At 41.5% G+C, this 15,008-nt stretch overlaps 1 protein-coding gene across 2 annotated transcripts in view; it reads left to right on the top strand.

The window, feature by feature from the left end:
• DUSP22 (dual specificity phosphatase 22) overlaps positions 1-14,160 on the top strand; it is a 49,473-nt gene extending 35,313 nt beyond the window's left edge. For both annotated transcript variants that reach the window (XM_082045999.1, XM_082046000.1), the window contains exons 5-7: positions 5,091-5,165; positions 7,448-7,619; positions 10,496-14,160. In XM_082045999.1, the coding sequence (XP_081902125.1) occupies positions 5,091-5,165; positions 7,448-7,619; positions 10,496-10,681 (433 nt within the window). In that variant the 3' untranslated portion in view covers positions 10,682-14,160. The remainder of the gene's footprint in view (positions 1-5,090; positions 5,166-7,447; positions 7,620-10,495) is intronic.
• Positions 14,161-15,008: the final 848 nt, after the last annotated feature.

Below are 15,008 nucleotides of genomic sequence, written 5' to 3'. Positions count from 1 at the left end.
GAAAGATCTGATTCTGATCTCTCACAAGTATTACACAAATGTGGTTTTTAATCTGTTAAGAAAACACAGTAACACTTTATTTGAGCTGCTTTGATTCAGACCCTGCATTTTGTGTGTAAGTGTTTGTAGGAGGGTCAGTACGTAAACAGTCTTTGTGGACTTAAACTTCAGGAATTCCTTAGTGAGTCTGCTCCTAATTTAGTCCCAGTTTATTTCAGCCATTGTTTTTGTAAATCTTTTTACTTGGCTGGGTTTTTTTGTGGGTTTTTTTTGTTTGTTTGTTTGTTTTGTGTGTTTGTTTTTTTTGGTTTTTTTTTTTTTTTTTGTTAGCACTATCTCCAGCCATTAACAAGAGGAAAATATTTGAAAGAGGTATGAAGCCTGGTGCTTCAAGGGCAGAAATAAATTCCTCACAGTGGGCCTTCGAGATAAAGTCCCAGTGTACAAACTACTGCAACTATCTACTCTGGACTTCTTGAACTTGCCTTAGAAGGCCCTGCTGTGCTTAGTAGTAGACTGGCACGGTGGGGAGTTTCTCTCCTGTGGTGACTCTTGCCTTGAGGATATATGTAGTGAAACTAGGGTGTCCCAGCCTTGTTTGCTCTCATCTCCGCTAACGTTCACAAAACACTCATTAACTTGCCCTTGGTTTTAAAGTTTTGAGCCATTGAGCATAGCAAGTCTTGATTCCGAAGAGGAATCAAAACAGGCTTTGTAAGAGAACTTGGATGGTGACCAACTCGTTCTTCTAGAGCTCAGTGTTTATGTTGGGGAGAGGTGAGGGGGGTTTCAGCCACATCCTGCTGCCAAGTTTTGTAGAGAAACGAGTAGCTGAAAAGAGGTCTGGTAGGTACGGAAGGAAATGCAGCACTGCTTTTCTGTCACATCACAGCAATATTCCGGCTCATACTTTCAGGGGATATTTTTAGAATATGTGTTTTTCTTGCCCTAGAAAGATTCCAACGTGGTGGTTTGCCTTTTCATTCTGCGTTTCTGTCGTGATTTAGGGGAAGGGAAAAAACATATGCCCTCACCCCTTGCCAAACAAAAAACATCCCGAACCCCTAAATTTCAAGATGGGTCTGTAATGAGGAGGCAGACAGATAACTGCTTTTGTCATGGGCAACTTTTGTGGCCATAATTCTTCAAATTTATACAAATCAGTAATTTTTTTAGAAGTTCTTTTGAGAAGGGGAAAAAAATATGAGATGAGAGGGAAACATTCATGTGTTGTCATGTTGTTTGTTGGTATGCTGAGATCTGTGTAGCATTTCTGAAAATGCTTTTCAAATCTGCTTCCTTTTCATTTCCATTCCCATGTGATCCAGATCTCTATTAACAAAGGACAGCATTTGTGATGAATGTTAATAAACAATCTGGCCCCTCCCTCACTGTTAAATATGAAGGAGTTATACTGAAAAACCACCTCCAGTGCTTGAACTGTCTGGCACAGTACCAAAGCTCTTAGAGCTTCAGTAAGATACAATATTTGCATGAGTATTGTTTCTGTTACGCTGCAGGCATCTAAAATACTTGCTTTGGTATCAGGTGGTTGCAAGCAAACGTCATTACTTCTAATACTGATACATTTTAGCACTTAAAATAAAACTTGATGAGTAACGAGTTTTTCTTTTTTGCTTTAGACAGTCAAGATCTTCAAGTAAAATCAAATAGCGATGCTCACAAATAGCAATGTTGCTTGGTTTGTGCATACAATCTGAAAACAAGAGGAAGCTGTCTTTGTTCAGTCTGTGAGGATTTGACAGAGTCTTATTTAGGAGGGGTTAACTGTGCTGCCCGTGTCCTCTGCAGAGGGATAGCTGGGGAACAGGAAAGGGAGTTGATCCCTCTGCAGTATCTTTGCATATCTACCCTCTTCTTGCAAAAGAGGGACTCTGGTGGTGTCAGGAGAAAAAACAAAAAAAAAGAAAAAAGGCAGTGTGCTGTATTGAAGGTCCTTGTGCTTTGGCAGATTGGTGAAGTCCAACTGAATTTTGGGACTGCAAGCTCTTAATTCACTTCAGCTCACTTTTTGTGAGGGGAAACTTCTGGTTTCTTATGCACGTAATGCACATTTACTCCTAGTAAGCTTGTGTAGTGAAGCATCCTTCCTCAGAAGAATGAGTTGCCAGGGAAATACAGCAAGGATTCCCCTGTTAACATGTGGGTGTTCATCAAAGTGGCTCAGAAGCTTGCTTCTGCTTCCACGTTCTGCCCCTACCAAGCGTAGGAATCAAGCCCTTCCTTTTGAGACTCAAGGTGCTTCCTAGGTGTTAAATGGGTGTTTTCCCTGGACTATGAGAATTTTACCTTGGCATATTGACTTCTCCAGAAATGTCATCTCCTCTACAACCTGTTACTAAAAAGTTAATTCTATAGAAATCAAATCTTCCCTTTCTGTCCTGTTCCTGCTAATTGTCTTAGGCTACGTGTTTCTATGGAACTAACCTCCAATGGTCAGACTGTTAGTGGTGATAATACAGAAGCCAGATAAACTATTAAGAAAATAAATGTAAGTGGATATTTGTTGCATTTACATCACCAAATGAAAGAAACATCAAGATGCTTTAAACTGGGAGATATGAAAGCCAGATATCATGTAATAAATTGTCTTAAAGTAACTGTTCAGTCCATAAAATAGGCTGCAAATCAATGCATTTATCAAGTGCTTTCCTGTTACAGATGATAATCAACTGTTTTGTGGTTAATGTAAGACTTAGCATTCTTCTTTGTGTCCGGCACTTGCCACACAGCTTAACTGGTCCTTAATCTTAGTTTTCAGGTAAATATTGTTTGTACCATAACCATTCTGTGATTCTGAAAATGAGTTTAGATAGCTGTCTGCTAGAGCCAGCAGAAACCCTGATACTGTAAGGTTGTGGAGGAATAAGTTTCTCCTTTTCTCTGACTCAAGGTGAGGAGGGGCCACGGTTCTACAGAGCAGCACTAATTCTAAACTTGGCTGTTTCTCTTCTAATTTTCATGAATGCCTATAAACACTTAGACTTGACAGTGTTTCAGCAGACCAAGTGTCAGCAATAAGGAAGGATGAATAAAACTGAGTCAATGGAGTTGGCTGGTAGCTATATTTAGTACTTTGCAAAGGTGTTATGTTCATTCACAGATACTTATCAAACCAAAGCATTGAAGTGTTTAACTGAAATTTGTGCTAGACCATTGAAGTGAATTCACTGGTGCTTGGAACTGCGCTGTTGGCCAGATGGTCTAGAGAGAAAAAGAAAATATGGGTGCATGAGAAGATGGGGTTGTTGTCAGTCCAGCCCTAACCAAGTTTGATCTGAATCTTAGTCTTGGCTAGGTGCTCCTTCATTGTGCAATAGCAACACCTGCACACACAGCCTGACATCTCATTTGTCCTCTGAGTTCATTTGTGTGAAGCTGCTTGTATTCCGCAGGCAGACCTGAGCACTGTGATTTTTTTAGCACTCAGCTGGTGAAGATATTTTGGAGTGACAGTCTGAGTGAAAATGCATTTGTAAGGCTTTGTCCCTCCTCTTTACTCATCCTACATACTTGGTCAGTTTCTTGAGAAACATAAATCCTGAGCTGACATGTTGTCCTAAAGCTTGGGATTCCATTGTGCCTTGACATTTTCCAAATAAGTCACTGAAGTCTTCTCCAGGTGTGTTCTACATGTTGTATCCAGCAATGGAAGAACTGATTTGGAAAGGGAGTCCTGGGCTTGGGGAACCCTCTTTGGATACTTCAGCTTAGACATCATTACCTTTGCAAGTTCCACAGGCATTGTCATTCTGTCGCATCACTCTTGTCCTCCTCGAGGTCTTGAGTGTTTTATAGTAGCAGCAGCTGCACTGTTGAGCAGGACGGGAAGCTTCCTTTTATGTGGGTATTCCTGATTTTTGTGTGGCTGCTGGTGCTGGGCTGAGGTTTTTTCTTTTACCCTTGTGGTATAATATTCATCCTGAGAGGGGAAACATCTTGAATACAGGACGTTGTGTTTCGTGAGTGTTGAGTGCAGTGTGCTTTCAGGCTTGTCTTTGCCAATAAGCCTAGTACTGACTACCCTTTAAGAAGCTCCCTCCTTTACCTGTATGTTGCACACATTGCTGCTGCTTGCGAGCTTAAATTGCAAGAGCTCTCAAAGGCCACAGTGAACTTCAGATGTATTGAACTAAGAGGTGTTGCTTGCACCTGCCATAAATTGCAGGCAGCCCCAAAACTTTTGCATTCTGAAAGGCAGAGGCAGGGTGAGCAACTTCTGCTGGTGTGCAAAGAGGTAATGCTGCAGATTGACTGAGATGATGACAGCTTCCCTGTTACTTTCCTTCAGACTTGCCCCACTTAAAATAAAGAGGCATGTGTAAGGGATAATGAGGGTACAGACCTTGAGGTTTGTAAACTCAGTCTTTATCTTCTCCGCATTTTCTCCTCCTGCTTTGAAAAAGGTAGGCTGTAGGCAGGGGTTGGCTGACACTGAGGGTAGGCAGAGGGGTACTGCAGTCTCAGAGGATGAGACTGGAAGGAACTGCAGAAGCCAGGACTTGAACTGAGAAATTTTTCATAGCAGCACCAAAGGGAGAGATTTCATGTTGCAAAGAAGAAAGGCATAACATTTAGATTAGATATGCCCTAGTACCTGGCTTGAAGGAAGAGGTGAAGTCAAAGCTCAGCATAAGTTTGGGTAGCTGGTAGTGGATGCCTCTTTGTGAGAGACAGTCTACCTTGGGAACTGTTCATGTAGCCCTGGGAGTTTCAGCTGACATCTGAGCTTATGCAAAGACATGTGAGGTCAAGTTACTAGTTTCAAGGGGAATAAAACACAAACTGAAATACAGACTTGACAGTCATCAGAATAAAGTGTTTGTTAATGTTTACCACACTGTAGTTCTTAAGATACCAGTTTCTTTTGCAGGTAGAGTGGAGGATAACTGTGTCAGTGAATGTTGTGTTTCATTGTTAGACACTAACTTTTACTTTGTAAGACCTGTATTCAGTTCTAAATTCTAGAAACAGTGTTAAGCGAGCTTTCGGATACATTTCTCTCTTTCTAAGTAGTGATTTTACTAAATAGAGCACTTTCTTTATTCCCCTTCTGCTTCTGTTTTCAGGGCAAGGCATTTCAGAGAGAGCATCAAATTTATCCATGAGTGCCGGCTTACAGGTGAAGGCTGCCTTGTTCATTGGTATGTATGCCACTGGCTAAAAAAACTTACCTAAGGGCTTCTCTACCTCAATTTGGATGTTCATCATTTCAATAAGTTAGTGTTCATCTGCATTTATAGCAAAATCCTCTTGGAGTGAAATGCCCCCTTTATTTCACAGAATCACAGTATGTTAGGGATTGGAAGGGACCTCAAAAGATCATCTAGTCCAATCCCCCTGCCAGAGCAGGAACACCTAGATGAGGTTACACAGGAAGGCGTCCAGGTGGGTTTTGAATGTCTCCAGAGTAGGAGACTCCACAACCCCCCCAAGGGCAGCCTGTTCCAGTGTTCTGATACCCTTACTGAGAAGAAGTTTCTTCTCAAATTTAAGTGGAACCTCTTGTGTTCCAGTTTGAACCCATTACCCCTTGTCCTATCATTGGTTGTCACCGAGAAGAGCCTGGATCCATCCTCGTGACACTCACCCTTTACAAATTTGTAAACATTAATAAGGTCACTCTTCAGTCTCCTCTTCTCCAAGCTGAAGAGACCCAGCTCCCTCAGCCTTTCCTCTACACTGGACTCTCTCCAGCAGTTCCCTGTCCTTCTTGAACTGAGCGGCCCAGAACTGGACACAATATTCCAGATGTGGTCTTACCAGGGCAGCATAGAGGTGAAGGAGAACCTCTCTGGACCTACTAACCACCCCACTTCTAATATAACCCAGGATGCCATTGGCCTTCTTGGCCACAAGGGCACAGTGCTGGCTCATGGTCATCCTGCTGTCCACCAGGACCCTCAGGTCCTTTGCCCCTGTGCTGCTCTCTAATAGGTCATTCCCCAACTTATACTGGAACCTGGGGTTGTTCCTACCCAGATGCAAGACTCTACATTTTCCCTTCTTATAGTTCATTAAATTTTTCCCTGCCCAACTCTCCAGTTGAAGAGCCCCAGAAGAATTCCAAATGCTATTAAAGCCTCATGCTAGGACTTCTGAGTCCCTGGGCTGGGCAGCTGCCTGAAGATAAAAGGAGCCCAAGAAATTATTCTTGACCTTCTCTTCTTATCAAACCTTTTTGTAGGATTGATTTGACCAGAGATGTATTGATTAGAGATATGTTATTTATATCCCGTTATTTTAACCACTGTATCTCTAAATACGATTTCCAAAATCCTAACAATTTGATTAGTTTCTATGACAGCTATTTCGGTGACTTTAGAGTTGTTAAAAAAAATTCCTCTGAACATAAATTGATTTCTCCCCCCCACCCCTTTTTTTTTTCTTTAAACTGCTGAAGCATTCAAATGTTGCATTTGCTGTCCTGGGACTGTAGAGAATAAAAAAAGGAAATCCCACCCTGTTTTGTTTTGTTTTTTCTTGCTCTCTGCTATTGGCTCTAGTCTTTGTGCTGCATGGCCAAGTTGACATATCTTGAGTTCATATTGGGAATTGGAGTAATCTCATGATTTGAGTACTGGACTTGCACACAGACCCTGAGCATAAACCCTCAGTTTGATACTGACTCATAAATGTGCAAGAGTCCCTTGGTCAGTCTCCATGTATTTAAAAGAGGGATAATTCATCTGAATTCTGATAGTTTTAAAATCTGTATATTTAAATTTGTGAAGCATTTCAAAAGCACAATACATTCTCAAATGCCCAGCGAAAGACTCTGGTACAAATGTAACTCAAAATAAATTCTTTATAATCAAAATTGTAATAGTTTGGAATTTTTTGTCCAGTGCTGTCAAACCAGTAATGGTGGATGATTCTTACTTTATCCCAGTGTATCATTTGGTGAAACTGGAGTCCTTAGAGTTGAAGTTGCATAGTGCATGGACACCAGAAAGAGGAAAAGAGCTCAAGCAACCAGACATACGTACTTTAACAGTTCACTTAAAGTTCCTTTTGGCCTCATGAAATTGAAGCCTTTAGTCATGGTGGAGAGGGAATGGTCTTATTTCACTGCTCTGATCTATATAAGCAGAAGAAAGTGGGTGACTTATTTCTAGCTTATTAAAAATCAAATCTAACTTAGAAAGTGTGCACTGTCCCCTGCTTTTGTGAAGACTTAAAACTTATTTCTTGCTTTAGTATCTTATGAATTACCACTCAGAACCTACTTTCTCAGTCTTGTTTTAGATTTGTTCTGATACGTTTCAAAAAGCAGCACCAAACCCCTTTGACTCAGGTGTTTTAATAGTTCTTCCTCGTGGCATGCAAAACTATAGCCTGCTGGGATGTTGGGAAGTGATGTTTTTAACTGTGATAGATGAAGTACAGCACTACTCCACTTTATTGAGCCTCCTATTTCATACAGCCTTGCAGGTGTCTCCAGGAGTGTAACACTGGTGGTTGCCTACATCATGACAATCACAGACTTTGGTTGGGAAGATGCACTGTCTGTTGTCCGCGCAGCAAGATCCTGTGCCAATCCCAACATGGGCTTCCAGAGGCAGCTACAGGACTTTGAAAAACATGATGTTAATCAGGTAAATGAACTACAAACAAGTGAGCTGCAAAACACAACCCCAAGCCAGATCATGGGCTGCTTCTTGTTATTTTGTTGCCTGAGTGGTTTTGCTTTGAGAGAGTGGCTTCTTGGCCAAGCCTGCTCCACTTGGGAGGTGCGGATAGAACTGAAGGTTTCGGGGAATGCCGGATAGTACAAGAGATGAAGCACAACATCTAAACACCTCCTGTCCAGCTGTGCTCTCAATCCAGTCATTGCTTCATGTGTGCTAAGACACAATACAAGGCTGACACCTTTAGAGGGATAAAGACTGAAGAGTGAGTTGCTCAGAAAGACCAACTATAAGTACCAGTTGCATAAAAATAGTTGGCTTCCCCCGAACACATTTGGAATAGTAAGAAGGAAAGAAATCATAATCAGAAATCTTTGCTATCCAGGAATTAAACTAAGTTCTCGTTATGACTTGTGCGTCATGTTCCCTGCACCTTCTGTGGCTGAGACTTAATAAATTTTCTGATGTGTAGAACAGTCTCAAATATGACCTTTTTTTTTTTTCCCCTTCTTAACCTTTGAAGGCTTTGTAGGACTAGGAGAACTGAGGGAACAGTAAGACTGAAAAGTGATTTTCATAAAACAAAAATTAGGTTTTTTTTACCCCTAAAAAGAACCATCCCACGCAAAAGACCTGCTCCCTGTGGGTGATGTTAACAACCTACTCTGGCTGTGCCCTCTGTTTTCCATTGCTCAGCATATCACTCTTCTCTGGGCTTTTGTGCCTATTTTGCTTATTAAAAATCAACAACAACAACAGAGGCAAATGAAAATCGGAAAGTAAAATATATGAGGCAAAGGATGCTGTGTTTTTTGGGGTTTTTTTTTTTTTTTTTTTTTTATTCCCTCCCTGTCATTCTGCTGCAGAAAGCTCAGAGTCTAGAAATTACCATTTGTTTTGCGTGATGCAGTTTGCATCTCTAAATATTTGCGTGGGGTTTTTTTTATTATTTAGTTATATTTAACTGAATGTTTCCTGGATCGTTTGGAACTGGTCTAAATGGTAGAGTAACTGATTTTTAAGAGACAAAAATCAGAGCGGGACTTTCCAGACTTGTCTCCTTCCTCCCTTACAGTCATTTCTACTCTAATTGGTCTGGGCTAACAGCAATGACAATTAAGGCTATATGCAAATAGGCTGATAAAGACAGTAACGTCTCTCTTTTTTCATCCACCATGGACGGCACATTCTGCCTTTTTTTTCACTGAGGGGGAGGCAGTAGGTTGCAAAAAGAAATATCCACCTGTAGTCACTGACTGGGCTGTAGTTTCCTACTGTCTCTTAGCAGCAGCCACATCCTTAGCAGGTGTCTGTTTACACACCTGATTTCAGGGGAATAATGCCATCTGCCAAGGGCGTGAACTTTTTTCTCATTTCAGCAGCATGGGGGTGTTTTTGCTGTGCCACAACAGGCTGGTATCCTGTGGGGTTTCTGGAATTGGGGTCCTTTAGGCCTTGGTCTTACAGGAAGGGGTTTAGTCACTAAGGTCACAACATGGTTTATACCAATTCCAAACTTCCACATGGTAGCCTGAGACTTCAGATTTCACTCAGGACCTTATGATCTTTTAGGAATGGGAGGGAGTAACTATGTTGAGGTCTTGTCTCCCACTGTCCTAGTAAATGGTCTTTATAGAAAAAGCTGTGCACGAGCCCCAAACAGAAAAAAATCTGTGAAAGTTAAGGCTTGAAAAATTACCACAGGAATATCATTCCCACTGGGACAGAACAGCTGGAGTCTGTGTCTGCTTGCTGCTTCTGCAAAGAACAACAACTAGATTGGCAGAATTGACTAAGTGGACTAAAATTCCTCAGCTGGCAAAGAAATGACAGAGGAGAATGTGTTAAAGGTCAATAAAGCTGAGTTGAAGAGAGGCAGTGAACAGGTCTGATTTCTACTCGTCTCTGTAACATGAGATGGAGCTATCAATTGGGAAGGTCCCAATCAAGGAAAAGGAGGGGTTTTTATACCAGCTGTACTTATGGAGCTTGTGGTAAAAATTTGTGGATTCAGAAAGTGATCTCATGGCAGAAAAATTCATTTGTTGCTATCAAACAGATAGATACTGCCTAAGCCTCTGAAAGTACCTGAGCTGAAAATTTCTGGACGCTGAGGAAATGAGCAGGGAAAAGGTCCCAGCATTATTGCCCTGCTATTGCCTGATTGTTTCCTTGGCATTTACATCTTAGTACTCTCATACCAGGACACAGAGCTGGACTGGACCTGGTACCTCTGTTACCATGTAATATATTCAGTCATTTGTGTTAGTAACATATAGTGTCCTATTCTATAGCTTTTAAAGCTCCTGGTCTTTTTCTTCCTGGCAGATACCTTTCCAGATATCCACAGTACAGGTTTTTTTACTACTGGTGTTTGTGGGCTCAGATTGGAAAACATATGAGTGGTTAGTTTTTCTGATCTTTACTACTGGTGTTTGTGGGCTCAGATTGGAAAACATATGAGTGGTTAGTTTTTCTGATCTTCAACCTTCTTTAGGCCTGTTGTGACCTGAGCAAGCTGGCTTATCATATAAGCTTCCCTGCTTATTCATATCATTGTATGTGCAACAGGAGGAGGGTGCTTTAAGTCCAGGATGTCCTTGCTTGTCAGCCAGCTGTTATGCAAGTGTGTCATTGTAGAGGACGTGAGGAATCTTGGTGATTTCAAATGTGTATTCCTGTGCCACTGTTGAAGGACATTGCAATATTTGGAGTGCTTTTCTTTAAACTACTTGTGTTCTTGATGGCTCTTGAAATTCTGTAGGATGGGAGGGAGTATTATTTCTGTATCGGTCTTATATTATTTTTTCATCATCTCATATACGTGTGCTCCATTTCTGCAGTTCAGGCAGTGGCTGAAAGAAGAATATGGGGAAAACTCTTCTCAGGATCTGCAAGAAGCTAAAAATCTTCTGAGCAAATATAAAGAGCAGGCAGAGTTGCATCAGAGTACTGGAGGAAGACAGTGGAATAACAACTTCTCATCTGTGCCATCTCTCTCATACAGCAACTACACAACAGAGACCTAATCGTAGGAGGTTGAATTTTTTTCTTTCTACCTTTGAAAAACATCTTGCCGTAATTTCCATCGCATCTTCAAGACTCTCAGCAGTAATCATGCAAACAGTTGATTTGTAGAAAGCTTCTTGATGAAAATACTACATTATGTGTGTGTGTGTGTTTGTGAGTGTGTTTCACACAGTTCTATAACCTGGGCAGGATCAAGCTCTCTATATGCCCAGAGACGTGATCCAGTTGCTGTGGCTTAGCCCGTTTATCAGGCAGCCACAGCTATTATCCCCGTATGCCCACATTGCCTGGCATTTGCTGTGAGGTTAGCTTGACTCCTTTCATTGTAGGCTAGCAAAGCGCTCTGAGAGGTGAAGTCTTGTGATTCAAGCTGTGGCAGTTTGACATCTCTGCACTGTGAATGTGGCAAAGATGTTATTGCACCTGAAGAAGAGACTCGGGTCCGTGTCTCCGCTGCTCCTGTTCACAGTCCATTGTCAAGTAGCACTGTGGAGGTGGGCTTGAACGTGAATGCTAGCTAGGCTGCAAACTGGAGCAGGTGAGATACGGGTACATGTACCTTTCTACCAACAGTAGCATCTAGGAGAGAAGTGGGACAGACAGCTCTGAGTAATAACATCTTCAACTGCCACAGCTGTACTTGCTTCAGTGCACGTGAGACAGAGCTGTTGGTAGAACTGCCACAGACCAAGAGCACCGAGACTGTTACCACAGCTCAGCTGATGTGCACTGATTTAGGTCAGGGTCCTTTGATTGTGCATCTGCTTTCCCAACATGAGCTTCTCTGGAGAATAGTTTATCTGGTCTCCAGTGCCGCTGAACTTCATTCCCTGTGGAACACGTGCCTCTTCAACACTTGCCCCTGCGCACATGATAACGTGTCTCCAAAGAGTGGGCTCAGTGTGAGTGTGAGCACCTGTTTCTTTGCTTGTGCTGTGGTTTGCTCTTTGACTTCAGCTACCTCAAAAATGCTGTTCTTGTCATTGTGGTTGTAAATGCAACCTTGAAAATTGCCTTGTGTAATCTTAATCTGACACTGAGTGAAGTGGGCGCATGTGTGTGTGAGTGTGTGCGTGCATGTATATTTCATAAATGCCTGTATTTGAGAAGTTCATTGTTTTCTTTTAAAACTTCTCATATTTCTCACTGGTTTAAAAATTGAGTTGTTTGAATTCAACTTTCTGCCACTTTAAAACCACTACATGTTTTTCTGTGATCAGATTTGTAGGAATGCATTTGTAAAATATATTTTAAACTAAGTTAAAACTAGGGGCCATACTCTGTTAACATTGTGTGTTTCTGGAATGGAGCCATTGCCTGACTCAAGTGTACTCTAAGACTGTAACTTCAAAATATGTCACCAGGGATGCTGGGCAGTGTATTGATTTCTGATCGTGTAAGGGGGGGTGGCACTGATGCCAAGATCATAGTTTCTTGTCTTTGACTCAGAGGGCGAAAGGCCTACTTTTCTTGAAGATTCAAGTATTCTGACCTCCCATCCCTTGCTCTTCATGTGATTTCCTGCTTGCTTGGGGTGGCAGTGAATTCTTTGGATGGGAGCAAAGCTTTTGGGGTCAAGTAGCATCTGGCTGTTAAATATCTGTTATTATCTCCAAAAAATATATATTGTGGCTTGTGGAATATAGATCTTGCATATCAATAATTACCAAAAAGGAAAAAAGGGAATGGGGTGGAAGTGACCTGACCATTTCAGCTAAGTCCAGGCCTGCATCAGGGTTCTCATTGCACTATGTGCTCTAAGTGTACTGAACACAGTGAGAGCAGGATAATTGTGTCTGTGTTGCAGTAAGTGGTGCTGTTGGATTTGGGAATCATGCTGGAATTGAACTTGTTTTCAAGCTTGTAGTTAAATGAACCGTGACCTGTTTGGGATATCCAGCAACTGCTCTGTGTTTGCCTGCTAAGAGAAGTATTTAGCTTTTCTCAAATATGTTGATCTGCAAATAATTGGCTGTTTAGGAACTCCAACACAGCAGTGCCCGCACGGGCAGTCCCCTCTCTGCTCCGAGGGCAGATGTGGCAATTGGGAAATGCTTCCCTCGGTGACAGGGTCTGACACGTGCTCAGGATATTAGTCCATTTTTTCAGCCCACTCCTCACTGTAGGATCTGTGGTGCAACTTCAGCCTGCCTGCAGTGGGCAGCTTCATCAGAAGTAGCCTGCCTGTGCTCTTGGAGGTATCTGGTCAGTCTGTCCTGTAGCTGACTGCCAGTGCTATGGATCCTGTAATGCCCCCAGCACTCTCATTCTTGCAGTAGTGATCTTGTGAGTGCTGGTAACCGGACGACAACTCTTTTTTCTGTTCTGACAAATACAAGGCAGAATGGGAGACATCTGTTAATGATTGTGTGTCCAAGATAATTCTGTACCGAATTTTTTTTAGTAGTTTGGTTGTCCCCATAGAGTCAGTCCCACAAATAGGATATTTTTTTGTTGTTAGAACTGAATTTGGCTTTAGGGCCATAAAGCCATATCAATGTGCATTATGCTGCAACTGGAAAGCAGATACAGGGTAAAGCAGGAAGACAGAGGGTGTGCCATATTGTCAGCAAGTGGAAGTTCTTCTCTCTTTTTAAAAGACAGAAGAGGTATTTTCTGTAGGCTTTTGCGTCTACATCTTGTTTAGCGGTCTATATGTACTGCATACTGCATTTAAGTGTGGTAAAAGAGCAAGAGCAGTCTAAGAAAACTTGAATCTGGTTTCTCCTTGTAGCATGATAGTTTTCTCTTTTATTACCACAAGGTGCAGAAGAGAGAGTAGCTACAGTTCTCACCTTTGGCCTTTTAGAAAGGAAGAGGAGCTAACACAGACTGAGAACGTGACGTGATTTGTCTTCCAACCAGCCTTTTGGTGGCAGTTTGTAGGACTTTCCAGCAATCTGGAACATGACTAGACCCCAGTCCACCTCTTAGTCATTGGCCTTCATGGTGTAGGTGATGCACTCAATTTTTTTGTTTCTGTACTTCAAAACATTGTCCTCATTTTGATGTTCACTGGAAAATGTATAAAGCTTATTGGATATCCAAATTTGAAATGTATAATTGATTTATTGGCTAAACTTGATATCCATGTGTGGTTATAAGCAAAAGCTTAGTGTTATACAACGTAGGTAATGGGTAAACGCATTAGTATTTATTACCCTGATTTTTAACCTGGAAAGAGTTATTTCTGTACATTTTATGGTTGAGTGGGAAGATATGGCAAATCATATCTCTGTTTTTTAAAAAGGACAGTAATAACATTGGTTGCTATAATGGCCACTGCCTACAAACAAGTCAGTGAAAAATTATAGTGATTATTTCAGCTAGTTTAAAAACTCTAAACTTTGAGAGCTTCTTGATTAACTGTCTTCCTCTTCCTGGGCATCTTAGCAAAGCCTTGATTGCTTTTTCCAAATGTTTGTATTTAATAAGTTCTACAATTTTTTTATAAATAAAAGTAAATGTTAACATCTGATCTGCTTGTGTATTTCTTGAAATAAATAACAGTCTCTGGAAGGTTTCTACTCACTCTCTGTATCCCTGCAGGTACAGTAAGAGTACAAGACAAACTTATTTGGGTATTTATATCATATTTTTATCCTGCACTCAGACTTCTTCAGACTTCCCCTCTCTTCACCAAGTTCTTCCAGGTGAGTTCAAGAATCTGCAGCACCAGCACCTCTTGATAGTAGTCACACAGGAGGACGTTGCATGTTGTTCTCTTACTCATCATTGCAACAGGGTATGTGGCGAGTCCAAATTTTTTATTCTTCTGAAATGCATTCTTTTTCTATAGCACACTGGTTTAGGGCTTAATTAGCTGTAAAACTTAGCTGGTGTACAGACTGCCAAGACTCAAGGCTCTCAGTAGCAGTTTGTCAGAGGAAACTGCTGTAAGTAGCAGATGATCATTTCTGGGGAAGAAAAAAAATACACTTACAGTTTAAGGGGGGGAAAACCCCCATTTAAATTCCCACAGATAACACACTGAATTTCTGGTTTGACACTGTCTCTGCTAAGAGGGTAATTCTGGCATTTGAACAATCAAAAAAAAAATAATAACCCCAAGCCCACCAACCTGAAAGTATAATCAGTCATGCTTAAGTAGCCAGATCTCATGGCCACTTCAGTTGTTGCTAAAGGCTGAACTATGTTGTTGCAGTGGGATGGACTCTGGTCATGAAGGCAAAGTTAGATGCTCAGGCACAATCAGTTTTGGGTCTTTTTCTCCTCCCCCTTTTGCTAGTTTATAGACTGCTGGGAAGGTGTGGAAGTTTCCTAAGGGATCTCAGGGATTCAACTAGCTGATAATATCCTTCACTA

The sequence above is a fragment of the Streptopelia decaocto genome (assembly GCF_964273445.1).
Source record: "Streptopelia decaocto genome assembly, chromosome: 2".
In the NCBI taxonomy this organism is placed as follows: domain Eukaryota; kingdom Metazoa; phylum Chordata; class Aves; order Columbiformes; family Columbidae; genus Streptopelia; species Streptopelia decaocto.
Note: the sequence above shows the minus strand (reverse complement) of the source record. Positions and strands in the feature narration are given on the sequence as shown.